Raw genomic sequence first — 19,207 nt, 5'->3', positions numbered from 1 at the left:
GATCAAACCTTATCTCCATTTTGCAGTTAAGGCTAAAATTGCGGTCTAAAGAAACATCTAACATATCTTTATTTTACTTATTTTACTGTAGACCTACCACAGTAGGATGTAAGCTCCCTATGGACAGGAAATTTTGTCTTCTTTGCTCACTATTTCTCCAGTGTATGGGAACATAGTAGATGCCCAATAAATATTTGTTGACTAAAGGAATGAGTAACTTAACGAACTTGGCCAAAGTTACTTAAAGTAACGACTATTGATTGCCCCAGGCATGTTATGACTGCAGAGTTCTGGTCACTTTTTGCTGCTTACCTTGGTATTAATCAGTGCTGGCACAAAGCAAATCTCTCCCCAGACTGGGAGACCCAACTCAAGACTTAGAAGGCGGGCAGAAGAAGCTGGGGCAAATATCTGCCCTCACTCAAGATGGCGACGGGGCAGCATGCCCTTTCCGGTCACATGACCCTACAGTCGCCGTGGGGCACCTCCCCGCGCGTGCGTGCTGCGCCGCGGCTGCGAGGCGCTGAGGGGAGAGGCGCCGCCGCCAGCGCCGCTGCGGGACCCGTTAGAGCGGAAGCGCAGCCGCCGCCGCCTTCGCGGTCCTGGGACCCTTGGTTCCTGGCAGGTGGGAGGCGGGAGCCATGTCGAAGCGGCTCCGGAGCAGCGAGCTGTGCGCTGACTGCAGCGGGCCGGGTGAGTCGCGCCGGCTGGGCCCGCTCCCCTCAGTTATCCCGGCCGGGACCCCTGTCCCGGGGCCGCCTCCTTGGGTCGGGCGGGTCCCGGCGGTCGAGCCCTGAACTACGTGCCCGGGGTCGCGACGAGGAGGAACCAGGGCGGCCTTGGGGCGGGCCTCGTTCGGGGCCCGACAGAGACAGGCGGGCAGGGGCCGCCGCCCTCCAGTCCCTCCGTCCCTCTTTTCCTTCTTGTTCCCTCTGTCCCCGGCCAGACGAGGAGGCTGCGGGGTCGGGGCCGCTTCCCCAACAGGAAGGGGCTTGGGCAATCCACAGGAAAGCCGTTTACAGAAGTAAAATGTGAGCGTCCTCCCGGCTGCGGCCCCCGCAGGCTGCAGGTGTCACTCACCTCCCCACACAGCCATCCGGACCCCCGCCTCCCTAGGGGGCCCTGCCCGAGGCGAGTGACACTCGTCGCTTCCTCCCACCGAGATTCGCCAGAGGATCCCCGCCCCCCCTGGAGATGGTTTCCCTGCTCCTGACATTCCACCTTCCTCTACAGCGGGGAGAATATGCAGGACGTCGGGGTCTTGCAAACACAACTAGCGCTTAGGAGCCACTGCATGTGTCAAGTTTGGGGATCCGAACCGGCCTGGGTTCAAACTGGATTTTGCTTTGAGTGACGTTGGGCTAGTTAGACTTCATGGGGCCCAGCCTTATTTTCCTCATTCTTCCGCTGTGGATAATCGGGAGTACCACGCTCAGTGGTTAAAAAGAGTCATTAAATGTTCTTAGGTTCATCTCATCCAAGTTTTTTTTTTCTTTTTTGTATTGTATTCTTCCCCACAGAACCTTTGACATCGTGTAAAGTTAGAGTTGAGACTCTAAATCATACATGAAATACAACTTAGAAAACAAACACAAAGTCACTGGCAAATAGATATATTTGGCCTTTCCAGCGGTATAGGCATATGGGAGCATGGAAAGGCCAAAACCATCCCTCCCAGGCCTAGTTTTCAGATTTTAGAGTTCAGACCCGCCTTAGCACTTGGGACTGAACTGACAGGTCTCTATGCTGTTTTCAGTGCTTGGATTTATCTGCTTTAGATTTGAAGTAATTCAAAGGTAAAATGGCTTCCTTGGAACAACGGCGTCCTATAAACAATCTTAATGAAATCATTGAACACCACTGTTTTTGTAAGGGTTCTGAACTTCATCCTGTCATATGGAAACAGAGACTGATTTTAAATAGTACTGTGAAAACGCAAACCTTATGTGATTATTTCATGGCCTGTATAGTGCATGTGGGGCTACCAGTTTCCTTTGAAGACAGGGAGCTGATGCAGGAGTTTAAAAGAAGGTGTTTTATACCATCCAAGTTAGTGTGGGTTATACGGACTCCATCCTATTCTCTTAAAGTGTTATTTGTTCCACTTCCTTATTTTCTGGCCTGTTTTCAGTTGAACTTTCTGTGATGCGTTTGATTCACATGAGTCTAGATTCAGACTTCCTCTTGGAATATGTATTCTTCACTTCTCAAAGGATGATACAGGCCAAAGGAACACTGCTGCCCCACTGCCACCCTAAACACTGTCTTGCACTTGTGCAGCATTTTGTGCATTTCGGAACCTTTTCCCTCCCATTGTATCATTTTAGTTGTCTCTTATGCCTATCTACAGAGACTTGAGTCATTTCCTTCCTGTTTTGAATATAATTAGGCTACCTTGAAATGTGTTGTGTGAACTTGAGCAGCTAGGAATTTGTGCTGCCTTTTCTGCAGAGCCTTAGTGAGTTAACCTCTTTCTCTTAGAGATCCCTTTGAAGATTTTGATAAATGCTAAGGCCTTCTCCCCAGAAAATGCACATGCGCTCACTCTTTCACACAGAATTTCTGTTATGATTTCTTAGTGGGGTCATAGATAGCTCTAAAGCCTATTTGTGGTGTTCCTGAAGCCCAGGTTAAGAAGTCCTGACATAAAACATTCGGGCAAACTGGAAACATGTAACCCAACCTCATTCATATAACCTTGCTTTTACTGTATCGTTAACATTCTAATATTCTTTCCATGGAAATTCTGATCCATAATGTTAAAGTGATGAAGAACCTTGCTTACTGTGTGTTAATCCTTACTGTCTTGTTCCTATTTCCTCCAAGAACACTTTGAAGCCTCTGAATGATATGTGAAAATCAAAGCTATGCCTCAAAACAAAGACCTTTTTCTTTTTTTTTGGTTAGTAGTGGTAATACATATCTGCAAAAAGCAATGCTGCTTTGTATCTTTGTAGGATCCTTCATCCTGATCTAGTCTTTGCTTTTTAGAATGGCATGGTAGTACTGGCAGAGTTATACTTCATACAATTATTTTGTTTCTGTTTTATTTCATGGCAAACATTTAACCTTGATCACAGTCTTAGCACATACTTTACTTTTCTTTTTTAATGGCTCTAGCTCATTTTAAATACATCCTATTTTGTGTTAAACTACCTGAAAACTCCACTTGAGAGTTTTCAATCTGGTTATAGGATTCATGGGAAACATTTGATGTTTTAAGGATTAATCATCAAAACCATCTTCCAGTGGTCCTGAATTTCACTGGGCTCTTGAAAATATCTGAATAGTTCTTAGAAAATGATTTCTAGAGGTTGTACTAGCTAACATTGCTAAGTACTTAATATGCAAGGAATTTTACTTATTCTTTATATCCTCATTGCTCTGAGATATGTGATTATTCCCATTTGATACAAGGTGAAGACGCTCAGAGAAATAACTTGCCTGAGGTCATTAGGCAAGAAGTGGCAGAGTTGGGGTTTCAAACCCTGGACTACTTTCCTTAGAGCCAACCCTCTCAGCCACCACACACTTCGACTCCGAGGATTTGTCTTTGATTGAAATCCTGTAACTTTTCATTATATGGTTGGAAAGCGTTTGAGTAAACTGCTAAAAATGGTAAAGATGGTGTCCATGCATTTTAGAGATTTTTGTGGACATTGAGTGAAAAATTTTTAAATAACAACCCTTAGACCAGACAGTTTGAGGGGCACCTGTTGTCATTGTCAACAGATTGTGAATCTGATGAATTGTAGAAGGTCTATCTTTGTTTTGGCTTTCTGAGTATTCAGTTTGCTTAGTCAGTGTGAATTATTCATACTGTTTACCAGGTGTAAATTATTCCTTGTTTCAAAGGGTGTCTTCATAAGAAAAGGGCTTCATAGGAAAAAAACATTGTACGCACACCGTTACTCATTTTTATTTTTATTTTACAATTTTCTCTCCGTGAAGCTGCTGTTATTACATCTCCTGTTCTTTGTTCTTTCAGATCAGGTTGACTTAGTAGCTTATGTAAAACAACTAATGGATATCATAGAGAACATTTCTTAGTGGAGGACGCCAGGTTTCCTAGTCTGTCCTCAGAATTATAGCAGCTGGGCGGTTTTATATTGTGTCACTCACAGCTTTCTGCTCAGTGTAGAAGCATGTAGATGTGTAGCAGTCTATTAAGGTAGCAATCTTCTCAGCATTTACTTCAGATAACGCTATATGGATTATCCATTGACAGAATTATATTATCTTGCTGTTTATGGAGATGGATTTGAAATGATTCATCTATACCTTCTCAATTTGCTTCTCTTACATTGAATGAACAAGCATGCATCTGAGATGGTAGATCAATCACACTTGGGCTACAGTCTGTGGCCTTGAACCAGAAAGGAGATAACTGCTTATTCAGGGCCTCAACTCATGTTTTTACTCTCAGTAAACATTGTACCCAGTCAGCCAAGATAGGTGGTACCATCAGACAAGCTCACCAGCTTGATATGTTGACCAGCATACCAATACCACAAAAATGTCTCATTTTCTGAAAAACCGAACCTCACTCATCTTTTGCCATCTGGCAGTATAGCAAACCACCTGATATCCTCGCCGCTGAGATCTCATTCTTATTTCCAGATCCTTCCTGGGCATCAGTAAATAGGGGAACTTTTATATGTGATGAGTGCTGCAGTGTCCATCGGAGTCTAGGACGCCATATCTCTCAAGTAAGGCATCTTAAACACACGCCCTGGCCTCCAACATTGCTTCAGGTAAAGAATTAAGAATCCTTCTCACAGTTTATAATTTAAGTTTTTAGGGCTCATTGTTATAGCATCTAAAATTTCTCTTACTGCACTTCTTAAATCTTATAAAAATGTTTGAGTTATAACTGAACAGCAGTGCTGTGCCTATTAATGCTACATATAAATATTGAATTCACTTAAGATTTTTTTCTCCTAACATAACTTTTGTTGACAGATGGATAGACAGTCATTAAAATTTCTTGGTAATGTTTCATTGCTAACTTTCTAGAATGTTACCAGGAATTGTTTTTAAACAGTCCATCTTTTCCATATACCATGAGGAATGTTCTGAAAGCTACTGCCTTAGAAACTGTTCAATACAGTTCCTGCTTTGATAGAAGCATGGACTGGGATTCTTCAGAAATCTCTGAAACATCTGATTTAAGTTTTCTTGAAGTTCTTGTTACTAGTTAGAGACCAAGTTAACATGTTTTGATTGAATGCTTAACACTCTGCTAAGTGTTCAGTACTCTTTGTTTTATTTGGGGCCTAATGTCATGTATTTCTATTTTGGGGTACACATTCTTCAGGCTCTCTTGGAACTCAGAGTTAAGCATGTGTTTTTGCCTTCATTTGTCTTGAGTACCTACTTTATTAAATCTATGGCAGCTGCACAACATGTTCCTAAAACTTGCGTATATAAACCAAGGGACCAGAACAAGTGCGTTTGGATCTCTAATGTGACAGTATCTCCACTAATGTTAAGAACAGATGGGGCTTTGTCAAGAGTCAAGCTGTGAGATGCAGTTGGGAAATACGGTTTATTAATAACGTTTGCTCAGAAGTTTCTGACACTCATTCTCATGTGAATGTGGGTATTTACTGCTCTCAGGTCTTTGTTTACAGATTTTATTATAGGATCTGAATAAAGTCCAAAGATAAGTAGTTTAAAATGCCAGGGTTGACCCTTAAACAATAATTCCCAAAGTATGGCACATGAACCACCAGGGTACTCAAGACAGATGTAGGTAGTACTCAAATACTTATTTTAATGGTTGCATTATTTTAATGTATAGAAGAAAATGTTAGCTAGCAAATCAAATCATAATTGCTAGTAAAGTTTTGAAAGTGAGTGAATTTAAAGAAAAACATTAAGTGGTTGTTAGTAATCTTGAAAATAGTATTTGGATGATCAGGCTTGTGAAGCATTGCCCTAAAATGTCAAAGTATTCTTCCTTCATAATCTGTAAGAATAATATAATTAAACCCTTTTAGGTATTTAGCTATCCTGTTGCTCAAAACTGAATATTGCTTATAGGTTCATCTTTCTCATTCAAAAATGAGAAAATAATGAAGTGTGTGATATTCCAGTCATTCTAGTGTTGTAATGGGGTTTTATTTCCCCACTTCAGTCTTTGATTCCCACTGAATATTTATGGCAAGAAATTAAAATGAGATTTTTTATAATGCTTGGTTTTAGATGGTTGAAACCTTGTATAATAATGGTGCTAATTCTATATGGGAGCATTCTTTGCTGGACCCTGCCTCTATTATGAGCGGAAGGCGTAAAGCTAATCCACAGGATAAAGTACAGTAAGTGGAATGTTTATAAATACTTTTTATTTCTTCGCAACACATGGGGCCCACCGAAAGGAGTGCAGCTATTTTTGACCAGCCTCCATCAGGGCAGCAGGGGGTGGTTACCCCAATTGTGCACTGAGCTCTTTGCTATTAGGAAGACAGAATGAGGCCAGGCATGGGACTATTTCTTTCACCCAGCACAAGTCAGTGTCTCCAGGTTAGAGACTAAGACTTGGAGGCTGTTGCTGTAATAATATTTAAGATTAGATTCTCAGACAAGAAGCACTCAGACCAGAAATCTAGGTTCTAGGCTCCAGTCTGCCTGATGCCTCACCTGTAAGATAGTGTGAAATGCTGCTTCCTCACAAGGTTGCTAAGTCAGTTAAGAAAACAAAGAGAAGAAAGATACTATAGAAAGCAAGTATTTTGCAGTCCTGGCCATTATAATGACTGATATACATTGTCCGACTTTAGGACTTAAACACTGCTGAAACTTATTGCAGTATTGTTCATGTTATTCTTGAGTCGGAGATGTGGGTCACTTCCTCTTCTTTTTACAGTCTAAAGAATGGGGAATGTCGTATCTGAACTGCGAGTGAACTATTTTCTTTTTTGTCTTCCAACCAGTCCAAATAAAGCGGAATTCATAAGAGCCAAGTATCAGATGTTAGCATTTGTCCATCGCTTGCCCTGCCGGGATGATGATAGTGTGACTGCTAAAGATCTTAGTAAGGTGGGTCACACCTTTAAAATCCCCAAACTGCTGGATAAAATGGTATATTGTTCTGTGTTTTGTTTGAAAGAAACTTAAAAAGGAAGAAGAGAAAAACAAAACAAAAACTCCTTTCTGTACACTAAATAATTAATTACAACTTTTTCTAAAATAGGTTTTTTCTTTAATCTTAATTCAAATGGTACCTGTTCATGTTAGAGGAGGTATAAGAGCAAAGAGGAAAAATAAGTTTCTAGAAAACTATTTGTGTTTTTCAAATATGGTTTTAAAATTTTATTTCTACAAGTGTTTTGTTTGTTTAACTTTGAAATAGAAACCATCTCAGTTTGTTTCTAGAAGGGATTAGAAAGTTTGTGGGACTTCTTAAGGTTTGTAGGTTGCATATTGAGTAGGATCTTCAGGAAGCAGGGTGTGACTGAAAGCTGTAGTACCCAGGATGGTTTATTATACTTGTAAAATGAGTAGATGGTTTCCTTTATGTGGGCCTTCGCAGGTTTTTGAGAGATGCCATGTGGAATATGTATCTGTTTTCAAAGCACTGCTTGTAGCAAATGCTTACAGAGAATATGAACTCCACAATTCAGAATTTTAAACTTTGCATAGAAATATGTAATTGTAAATAATTGTTACTTCCATTAATTAATAAGACTTGGTATGTGTTTTTTACCACAACTTTTGAAAACAAAATAATTTAAAAAGTAAGACTTGGATGAAAATATTAGAGTTTATCTCTCCATTCCTATGATAGGGGTTATTGCATTTTGGACAGTTGTAGGTTAGACTTGAAGGCAGCTCGTCTTCTGAATGTATAAGAGCTTTTCTGCAGTGATACAAAGTTTGGTGTACCACAGGCCTGTTTCCAACCCTGAAGGACTTCATTAAAGCATTGGATAGAAAGCCAAGAGTAGTGTCATGGAGAGGGTATGGTGTAAGGCAGAATCCTATAGTTTACAGTGTAGGGTATGAACTCCCTAAAGCCCCAGGTTCAGTAACAATAACAATAATTATAATAATAATAGCAGCTATGAGTATAAATTGGGAAGATCATTTTAAGGAACAATTTAGCAATACCTTTCACAAATTTCTCATTTTACTTTGAGCAGCATGGTAGTACACAAAGATACATGCAAAATATCAAGTGTCAGTGGGAATGTAAAGTCATTGGAGCACTTTCACGCTGCTAGTGGGACTGTGAGCTGGCACCACCACTGACATTATCTGATGAAGTTGAAGATGTGCATATCTTACAGACCAGCAGTTGTACTCCTGGGCATGTAGTCAAGAGAAACTCTTGTCCATGTGTTCATATCCACACTCTGAGACCAAGAAAACAAACAATCTAACTGTCAAGCAACAGTGGAATAGATACATGAACACAGCAGTGAAAATGAATGAGTTACATCTACTGGCAGTGACATGGATGGTCTCAGGGACACTGTGGTTATCAGGAAATAGCAAATTGCAGAATGATAACTATAGCACGATTCCTTTTGTACAAAGTTCAAAAACATGGAAAACTAATTTATACATTGTCTGAGAAACAAATATATGTGGTCAAATTGAAAACAAGGCAATGATAGACATAAATTCGGGACAGCAGTTACCCTGAGGGAAAAGGAGAAGAATGTTGTTGGAGAGAGGCTCACAGGGGACTTTAAAGATAACAGAAATGTTCAATTTGGGAGTAGGTTAAAGGTGTTTGGTGACAAAAGTGTTTCTTTTTACGTCATAAATATTTTTTGTATCTAGCCAGTGGTTAATAAAAAGTTAAAGAACTTAAATATCTAGAAACTGTTAGTCAACATAGAATGATCTTGTTTATATAAAATCTATACTGTTATGTGTATAAAGGATGTCTGCAAGAACATACACTAATGCATTAATCATTATTACCTAATGATTGAATTTGGACTGACTTTGCTCTCATTGTTTTACTTTACTATGTTCTTTGTTCTTATAAAGAACATGTGTTCTTTTTTTATAAAGACAAAGCTATTTTTTGAGAGTAAAAAAACAATAATAATAATAATAATAGCAGCTGTATTTGAGCGCTTCCTATGTACAGGGCTCTGTGCTAAGTACTTTGTTATATCATTGACTCCTTACAATAACCCTGTGAACAGGTAGCATTGTTATTACCATTTTAGAGATGAGGAAACTGAGGTTCATACTTCTCAAAGAACTTCCTCAAGCTCACACAGCTTGAAGGGTGTACAGTTTGAAATTCACGTCTATCAGACTTCAGAGCCATGCTCAGCCACCTCCTCTTACTGCCTCTCACTCAGGGTCTGGTTGGACAAGTCATGCATTTGCATAGGTCAGCCTTCCCAGCCCTAGTTTCCTTATCAATAAAATGGGCCTGACCCCACCTTAGAGCCCAGGGGTTTTTGTGACCAGCAAGGGAGAGATTGCTTTATCCACTTTACTGAACCAAGTTAAGATTACATGATAAGGAAATATATATCATACACATATTGATGTATATTATGTGATAGCATATGTCAAAATGGTTACCAGCTGCTCTAGTGCATTGTTCTTTACAGTTTCAACAAATATTCTTCTCTGTGTGTTTTTCAGCAACTCCATTCAAGCGTGAGAACAGGGAATCTTGAAACCTGTTTAAGGCTGTTATCTTTAGGAGCACAAGCCAACTTCTTTCACCCTGTAAGAAAAGCATGAATTGACTCAGATATTAAATGGAAATTAAGTGGGTTGTGATCATGTAGCCTTTAGTTTATTTAATTTATTTGTGTACTTTTTATTAATGATTCTTAGGAGAAGGGAAACACTCCACTCCATGTGGCCTCCAAAGCAGGGCAGATTTTACAGGCAGAATTATTGGCAGTATATGGAGCAGACCCAGGCACACAAGATTCTAGTGGGAAAACTCCTGCTGATTATGCAAGGTAAGAGACCTAGATTCTTGTCACTTCTCTCTAGTTAGAATTATTTGTGGTGCTTATGATTCATTGTTAAGTGACTCCATTGTATATGACTAACATTTAGCCCATTTAGAGGTTTACATTCTATTATTTTGCAGATGAAGACACTTCAAATACCTATAAGCTCAGAACCTGGCCAAGTCAGAGAAGGTAGAACCATTAGCCAGTGACTGTGCTTAGCTTCTAGTCTGTCATATGATCCCTTATAACATAATGTTGTTTGAGCCATAGTCAGAGTCCAAATCAAGTATCAAGAATTGCAGAACCCACTGCTCAATTTTGTATTAATTTTAGTCATTGCTTGAAAAATCTATTGGTAGATGAAACAAGGATAGTAAAATGTTAATTGTAGGTTTTAGGTAGTGGACATCTGGGTTCCTGCTGTAAAAATCTTCAAGTCTTTCTTTGTTTAAAAATTTTGACTGTGAAATACTGGAAAAATAAATAAATCCATAGGTTAGTCTTAAATATCATTTAAATGATAGATGATGGATCATCTTACCTTCTTTTCCAAATTAACTTTATTAACTGCAAAGCACTATACTCAGCTTTACAGGGGATGAAATGGGTGAAATGGTAAATCTCTGCTCTGCCAGAATTTACTGTCATGGAGATGATTCATAAATTCCTGAAAGAGTTAAAAAAAAAAAAGCAAGATGTGGAGCTCATTGCCAATATGGATAACTGGTCTTAAAAAACATAAATAGGGTGTGTTCATTTTGGCCCTAACCGTTATTTCTTTAGTTGGTCTTTGAAGAATGGGTTGTATTGGGGTGTGTGAAGGAACAGCCAAGGAATTCCAGGGGAGAGGAAGGGCAGGAGTCCAGGAGGGAGGGAGGGATGGGCAGGGCATGTCTGGCACAGTAGAAGACCCGACCAGATAGAGAAGAGTGTTCTGGGGAGAATAAGAGCTAAGGTACTGAGGACTACAGGATTTCATCAGCTCCAAGACCCCACTGACGGTCCGAGTCGTCATTATTTCATTCACCATTAAAAAAGAAAAAACTTGGCCAATTAAATGATGATGCATTATCAATTGTAGGGTACTTCCTGGTTTCACATATGTTTAAAAAATGAGAAAAAAAGATGTACATCCCAGAAATAAAAAATGTGTCGTGGATCAGAGGACATTTTGTAGTACCTTGAATGGCAGGAAGAGAGACTGGCAGAAACTAAATTACATCTTTTAAGAGGAAGAGAGACCTCAGTAAATGATACTCATCACTTACTCTGGAATTTCATCATATGTACCTTGCATGTATGATAGTCTCTCGATGTAATGATTTATTATACTCCTTTGTTACTTAAAAGATTTCAAGCAGCTTAAATATTTATTTCATGAAAGAACAAAGGCAAATTTAAATGTTTTCTGTTATGGAGATTAAAGATAAGAAGGTGAAAATAGCTACAGGTGAGTGTGTGAGCTGTGTATTGGTCTGTCTCTTTCCTACTCGAATACCTTGGAGTGGTTACTAAACTCTCATCCTGAGTCAGACTGGCTGTCAGAAGCATCCAGAGGAATGACCTTTTTCAAAATATTGATATCCACACTCACCCCATCCTGGCTGATTTAGAATTTCCAAGGGTGGGGCCTGGACATCTGTATATTTTTTAAAGGACTCTAGTTAATTTTTGAGAAGTTCTACCCTAGGCCATTTATTAATTTTATTTTCTGCACCATGAGATGAAGTTATTCTTTATCCCTCTCATATAAGTGTTTGTATTCCTTATTAAGTAGTCTATCTTATAAATTAATAAAGGAAAGGGGTAGTTCATATTGTGAAAACAGTTAATAAAGGCAGAAATCAAAGTAGACCTGGACAGTTTACCTCACACAAAAGGTTATTTTGTGCAAAGTCACATTTTATAAATCACTCGGGTGATGCCAGTCACATTATTCCAGAGACATCTCTGTACTTATCTATTCTAGAACCAGTGGTTAGTGAGCAGTATAAATGGTACTTTGTTTTCTCTTGGTAGGCAAGGAGGGCACCATGAGCTGGCAGAGCGCCTTGTAGAAATACAGTATGAGCTGACAGACAGACTAGCCTTCTATCTCTGTGGCAGAAAACCAGGTGAGTGAAAGGAGAGCAGCTTCTCCATACCTTTAGATAGTCAGTCTCTGGAAAAACCAGTTGGGACACTATTATTTATGACCTCTGCTTTAACATATCCTTGAGAAAATTGCAAATAAGGATTTCTATTTGAAATGAGAGCTACTGCATTTTCAGTTATATGTAAAAGATGCAAGGTCTGTCAAATCTTGAATTTTAGTTTTTAAAACTTTTAGCTCTAGATGAGTCACTGTTTCAAGAATCAAAGAGCACAATTGAACCAAAACAGAATGTGTTCCACAGTTCTTACACCTAGTGGAAATGGAATGGAAGAACAATGCAATACCTTTTTTTAGTTATGTGAAGAATTCTGCTGTCCAAGGAACAGAAAAAAGTCCCAAAAGTGAATTTTGCCATTAGCTGACTTTATTTTTGAGGTAGAACAGGGGTCAGCAAACCATGGCCCATGGGCCAAATCCAGCCTATCACCTGTTTCTTAAAGTTTTATTGCAAGGTAGCCATGCCCATTCATTTGCATATTGTCCATGGCTGCTTCTGCACTACAGTGTTGTAGTGCAAACAGAGTTGATCAGTTGAGTGGTTGTGACAAAGACCATATAGCTACAGAGCCTAAAGTAATTGATTCTTGGCCCTTTACAGAAAAAGTTGGCAAACCCTGATGTAAAATATCCACATAAATGTATATAGTGGTTCTCCATCCTGGTTGTCCAGTAGAGCCGAGTCGAGTCCTTGGTGTGGTTCCAGTTCCTGGTAAGATGGAATAAGCACACCCTACCCTGTCTCTCCTGCTGAATACAAATTAAAAACCCTGGACCAAATGCATGGAGAAACTATCTAAGGACTCTGGCTGGTGGATTAGGGAACTCAGAAGCTGGTGGTGAGTGCCCAGTTTATTTTACTTCTGATAAGACCACTGTAACAGCCTGAAACCTGGAACTGTGTGACAAGTGCAGTGAAGCCTTCTCTGTTCTGAGGAACAGGAAATGGGACCCCTACAGGACAGAGGGGAGGGGGATTCCCCTGGGGTTTTTTTTTTTTTTCTCCTTCCTTTTTTCCCCCACCCAAGCCTCTAGGCAATCCTATGGCTGCAATAGTGGTAACAGCAATGGCTGCACAGTCTATCTCTGACTGAGAGTGTGAGGGGAATCCTGATTGCTTTATTTTTCTCTGTATTCTCTCATGCTTGGCTTGGGAGGCAGAACCTAAACTGGTCAGTCACCTGCTAAAGGAAATTAATGTTCTCCATAGAATTTAAGAAAGATGCAGAGTCTTAAGACATAATATTCAAAATGTCCAGTATACCATCCATAATTACTTGGCATATGAAGAACCAGGAAAAGCCCAAAGACTTGCAAGGGAAAAAGGTAGCCAACTGATGCTAAGCCCAGATTACACAGATGTTAGAATTATCAGGCAAAGATTAAAGCAGGTAGTGACATCATACTCTAAGTGTGAACATTCTTATGACAAACAGAAATGCAGAAAGTCTCAGCAGAGAAAGAGGAGACATAGAAAAGAACCAAACAGAAATGTTGACCTGAAAAACTGTAGTAACTAAAAATTTAAAACTCATTGGGTGGGCTTAATAGTAGATTGGAGATGACAAAGAAAAGAGTCAGGGAATTGAAAGTAAATCACTAAGTTATCCAGTTAAAGCAACAGAGAGAAGAGCGGGAAGAAGAAGTTGAACAGAGAGCCTAAAAGACCTGTGGAAACCGTGTCAGAAGATCATGTCTGTATCAGCGGACTTCCAGAAAGAAATCAGGAAGTGTGGTGCAGAAGAAATATTTGAAGAAATACTGGCTAAAAACTTTAAATTTGGTAAAAGACATAAACTTACAGATTTAAGAATCTTAGAGAACTCTGAACAGGATAAAAAAGAAATCCTCACTCAGACACATCAAAATCAAATTGCTGAAAACCAAAGACAACAAAAACATCTTGAAAGCAGCCAAGGAAAAATATGGCACATGATGTATAGAAAATTATTTGATGACTATGGATTTCTCTTCAGAAACCATGGAAATGAAAAGGAAGTAGAACAATATTTTTAGAGTAATGAAAGAAAACAACCTGTCAACTGAGATTTCTATTTCCAGTAAAAATAACCTTTAGGAATGAAGACAAAACAAAGGCATATTAAGGTGAAGAAAAATAAGGTAATTAATTGCTCTAACAGAAATGTCAAAGAAAGTTCTGTGGGTGGAAGGCAAATGATACCAGAACTTGGAGTTTAAGAATGAAAGAGGAGCAACAGAAATGATAAGTATTTGGATAAATGTAATAGACTATGTTTTCTTAAGTTCTTTAAGATATCTATGTTTATATACAGTTTAAAGCAAGTTATAACATCGTCCATTGGAGCTTTCAGCATGTGTCAATATAATACATTAGACAACTATAGCATAAAGGGGGAGAGAGAAAAGAAATAATGGAGGTAAGATTTCTGCATCCTTTTCAAAATGACAAAATATTATTTCTAAGTAAATTGTAAAAAGTTAATGTATATTATAATCCCTAGCACAACCACTTATAAAAGTACTGCAGTAATACATGATCAAAAACTCTAGAGAAGGATTAAAATGTAATGTTATAAATTACTTAAATAATCAAAAGATATTTTGATTTAGAGTATTCCAGAAAAGAGAAGAAAAGGGAGAGCAACAAAAAACTGAAGCTAAAATACAGACTAAATAATAAAGTCATGGACTAAATCCAAACATATCAATAATTATGTTAAATGTTACGGATCTAAGCATTAAAAGCAGAGATTGCCAGAATGGATTTAAAACAAAGACGAGCCCTAACTTATGTGCTGTCAATGAGAAACCCATTTTAAATATAATGATATAGATAAGTTAAAAGCAAAAAGGCATAAAAAGATATATCATCCAAATACTAAATAAAAGAAAGAGAGCTGTGTTAATACTAAACAAAGACTTCGAAGCAAGGAAAATGAACAGGGATAGGGAAGGACATAGCATGATGATAAAAGGGTCAATTCACCAAGACAGCAATTCTAAATGTATACGCACCCAGCAACAAAGCTTCAAAATACACAAAGCAGATTTTGATAGAACTTTGAAAGGACAAAAACTCAAATCCAAAATTATTGTTGGAGACTCAGCAGTCCTCATTTAGTAATAGATAGGACTGGTAGACAGAAAATCAGTAAGGGTATTTAACTGAAACCATCAACCAACTGCCTCTAGATGACATTTATAGTGTACTCTACCCAACATCAGAGTACACATTCCTTTCAAGTACACACTCAGCAGTCACCAAGATAAACCATATTGTGGGCCATAAAACAAACCTTTAAAAGAATTAAAATCCTACAAAGTATATTATCTCACCGTAATGGAATTAAACTAGTAATAAATAATAAAATATAACTGGAAAATACGTTAAACAACATCCTTCTAAATAATCCTTGGGTCTAATAGGAAGTCTTAAGGAAAATTAGAAAATATTTTCAGATGAATGAAATAAAAAATACAGTATATCAAAATTTGTGGGATGCAGCTAAAGCAATGCTTAGGGGAAATTTTGTAGCATTAAATTTTTACACTAGAAAAGAAGAAAGGTCTCAAATCCCTACTCTAAACTTCCCCATTAAGACATTAGTATAAGATGAACAAAATAAACCCAGAGCAAACAGAAGGAAGGAAATTATAAAAGCAGAAATCAATAAAATTGATAAAATAGTAGTGAGAAATCAGTGAAGCCAAATATGATTCAAAACAACAATGAAATTGACAAATGTCCAGCCATACTGACAAAGACAAAAAGGAAAGAATACACATGGGGTATCACAATAAACCCCACAGACATTAAAGTATAATGCAAAAATGTTATAAATAACTATGCACATAAGCTGGACAATTCAGATAATTCAATTTCCTGAACACCGCAAACTACCAACACCTCCCCAAGAAGAAGGAAAAAATGTAAATATGTAATCCTACATTTTAAAGAATTTGAATTTGTACTTAGAAATATTTCATTAAACAAAACCCCAGCCCAGAAAACAACTTCTCAGATTTAAAAAGACGTATGCACTCCTATGATGATCACAGCACTATTTACAATAGCCAAGATATGGAAGCAGCCTAAGTGTCCGTCAGTAGATGAATGGATAAAGAAGATGTGGTACATATACACAATGGAATACTATTCAGCCATAATAAAGGAACAAATCCTACCATTTGCAGCAATATGGATGGAGCTAGAGGATATTATGCTCAGTATAATTCCTCTGCTGAGCATAATTATGCTCAGTATAATTTCTCTGCCTGCAGAGAAAGACAAATAAATAATTTCCCTCATTTGTAGAGTATAACAACAAAGCAAAATTGAAGGAACAAAATAGCAGACTCACAGACTCCTAAAAGGGACTAGTGGTTACCAAAGGGGAGGGGTGGAGGAGGGTGGGTGGGGAGGGAGGAAGAAGGGGATTGTGGGATATCATGATTGGTGCACATGGTGTGTGTGGGGTCACAGGGAAGACAGTGTAGCTCAGAGAAGACAAATAGGGACTCTGTGTCATCTTACTACACTGATGGACAGTGATTGCAATGGGGTATGGGGGAGGGGGGACTCGATAATAAGGGTGAATGTAATAATCACATTGTTTTTCTTGTGAAACCTTCATAAGAGTGTATATCAATGATACTTTAATAAAAAATGATAATAAACACTTAAAAAAGTAAAAAGGATACCTTAATTAAAAAATAAATAAAAATAATAAAAATATTTTTAAAATAAAATAAACACCTAAAATTTTAAAAAGAAAATCCCATCCCAGATGTTTTCACTGATGATTTCACTGTAGTGGTGTTGTCATATAGCGATACAGTAATTATGGTTATGACTCACAGTTTGCTAGCTTTGCAATTTTGATTCTTAATGGATATTTTTAAGTATATGGAATTAACATCTCAAGTTTTGCTCATAAAATGAGACTATTCTACCAAACATTTGAGGAAGAAATGGCATCAATTCTGTATGATATTTTTTAAAGAATAGAAAGGGAGGGAGCACTACCAAGTCATTTTATGAAGCCAGCATTACCCTGCTACTAAACCCAGCAAAGACAGCACAAAAAATAACCATCACAAACACAGACACCAAAATCCTCAACAAAATATCAGCACATTGAGTCCAACATTATACAGCATAACTAAATGGGGTTTCCAGATATTAAGACTGGTAATATTAAGGTAATCCATCATATTAACAAACTAAAAAAGGAAAACTAATTTTATCAGATGTTGCAGAAAAAGCATTTAACAAAGTTCAACATTCCTTCATGATAAAAAAAAGAGAGAAAAACTTAGCAAACTAGAAATAAAAGGGGCTTCCTTAATCTGATAAAAAAAGTATCTATAGAAAACCCACAGCTAGCATCATCCTTGATGATGAAAGATTGAATCCTTTTGCCCAAAGATAAAAAATAAGGCTGGGATGTCCATTCTTACCACATCTATTGAACATTGTACTGGAATTCCTAACCAGGCCAAAAGGCATACAGGTTGAAAAGAAAGAAATATAACTACCCTTATTCATAAATGATATAATTTCTTTGTAGAAAATCCCCAGGAATCTACAATAAGGTTCCTAGAACTAATAAAGGAGCTTAGCAAGATGAACCATCAAAAATCAATCATATTTCCAGCAGTGGACAATTGGAAACTGAAAGTAGGAAAACAATACCATTTATAATAGCTCCAAATTAAATACTTAGGTATAAATCTAACAAAATATGTGTGGAATCTATATGCATAAAACTACAAAATGCTGCTGAAAGAAATCAAGGAAGACCTGAAAGAGTGGATAGATACACTGTGTTTATGGATTGGAATACTCAATATAGTTAACATGCCAATTCTCCAAAAATTAATTTGTAAATTTAATGCAATTCAAGAATTTCCTTGTAGACATAGGCATGCTGATTCTAAAATTTACATGGAAAGGCAAAGGAACTATTATAGCCAAGACAGTATTGCAAAAGAATAATAATGTGGGAGGAACCACACTACTCAATTTTAAGACTTGCTGTGAAGTTCTGTACTCAAGACAGTGGTTATGGTGAAGACACAGACATGCAGATCATTTGAAACAGTAGAGAAAATCCAGAAATAGACTCACAAATATGATGGGTTGATTTTTTGACAAAACTGCAAAAACAGTTCTGTAGAGAAAAGATAGTCTTTTCAGTATGTCGTGTTGGAACAACTGGATATCCATGTGCAGAAAAATGAACTTCAACCTAAACCTCACACCTTGTGTAAAAACTAATTCAAAATGGATCATAGGTCTAAATGTAAAACTTAAGTGTATAAAACTTCTAAAAGAAAATCTTTGCTATTTTTGGATTACATTAAGTACTTAGATATAATACCAAAAGAACACTCAGTAAGAGAAAATACTGATAAATTGAACTTTGTCAAGATTTAAAACTTCTCTGCAAAAAATGCAGTTAAGAGAAAGAAAAGACAAGCCACAGACTGGAAGAAAATATTTGGGAGTCACATATCCAACAAAGGACTTGGATTCAGAATATTTGTACCTAAGTACTTAAAACCAAATAGTAAGAAAACAACCCAGTAAAAACTGGGTAGAGACAATACACAGATGGCAAATAATTAAGCACATGAAAAGAGAAGCTCATCATCACTAGTTATTAGGGAAATGTGAATTTCCCTAGTGAGGTAAAGCTACATACCTATTAGAATGACTAAAAGAAAAAACAAGACGTGCTGCGGAAGACACAGCTGTAACTCTCATACCTTGATGGTTGGAAAAAACAAAGTGATAGAGCTACTCTGGAAAAAAGTCTAGCAGTTTCTTACCAAGTTAAACATATATTTACCTATAACCCAGAACTCCCACTGCTAGGTGTTTATCCAAAAGAGAGACTTACGTTTACACAAAAACCTATATGTGAATGCTTATGGTGGCTTTACTCATTGGCATGTGTCCAGTGTCCTCCAGAAACTAGATTAGGACTGAGTTGGTAAGCATTGTAGGAGGTGGAGCCTCTGCCTGGATCTGTCAAGACCACCTGCCCTAGCTCTGACTTTTTCTACTAACAGATTAATATGAAAGGAAGTCACCAAAGCACGAAAGCTCCACTATTCCACCTGG

The 19,207-nt window shown here is 37.9% G+C and overlaps 1 protein-coding gene across 17 annotated transcripts in view; it reads left to right on the top strand.

Annotated features, from left to right (window-relative positions):
* The first annotated feature begins 498 nt into the window (after positions 1-498).
* GIT2 (GIT ArfGAP 2) overlaps positions 499-19,207 on the top strand; it is a 52,666-nt gene continuing 33,957 nt past the window's right edge. For all 17 annotated transcript variants that reach the window (XM_073222461.1, XM_017652704.3, XM_073222458.1 and 14 more), the window contains exons 1-7: positions 499-693; positions 4,621-4,754; positions 6,208-6,320; positions 6,936-7,041; positions 9,619-9,705; positions 9,817-9,947; positions 11,964-12,058. In XM_073222461.1, coding sequence (XP_073078562.1) covers positions 642-693; positions 4,621-4,754; positions 6,208-6,320; positions 6,936-7,041; positions 9,619-9,705; positions 9,817-9,947; positions 11,964-12,058 — 718 coding nt within the window. In that variant the 5' untranslated portion in view covers positions 499-641. The remainder of the gene's footprint in view (positions 694-4,620; positions 4,755-6,207; positions 6,321-6,935; positions 7,042-9,618; positions 9,706-9,816; positions 9,948-11,963; positions 12,059-19,207) is intronic.

Source organism: Manis javanica, chromosome 15 (assembly GCF_040802235.1).
Source record: "Manis javanica isolate MJ-LG chromosome 15, MJ_LKY, whole genome shotgun sequence".
NCBI classification, from domain to species: Eukaryota; Metazoa; Chordata; class Mammalia; order Pholidota; family Manidae; genus Manis; species Manis javanica.
Note: the sequence above shows the minus strand (reverse complement) of the source record. Positions and strands in the feature narration are given on the sequence as shown.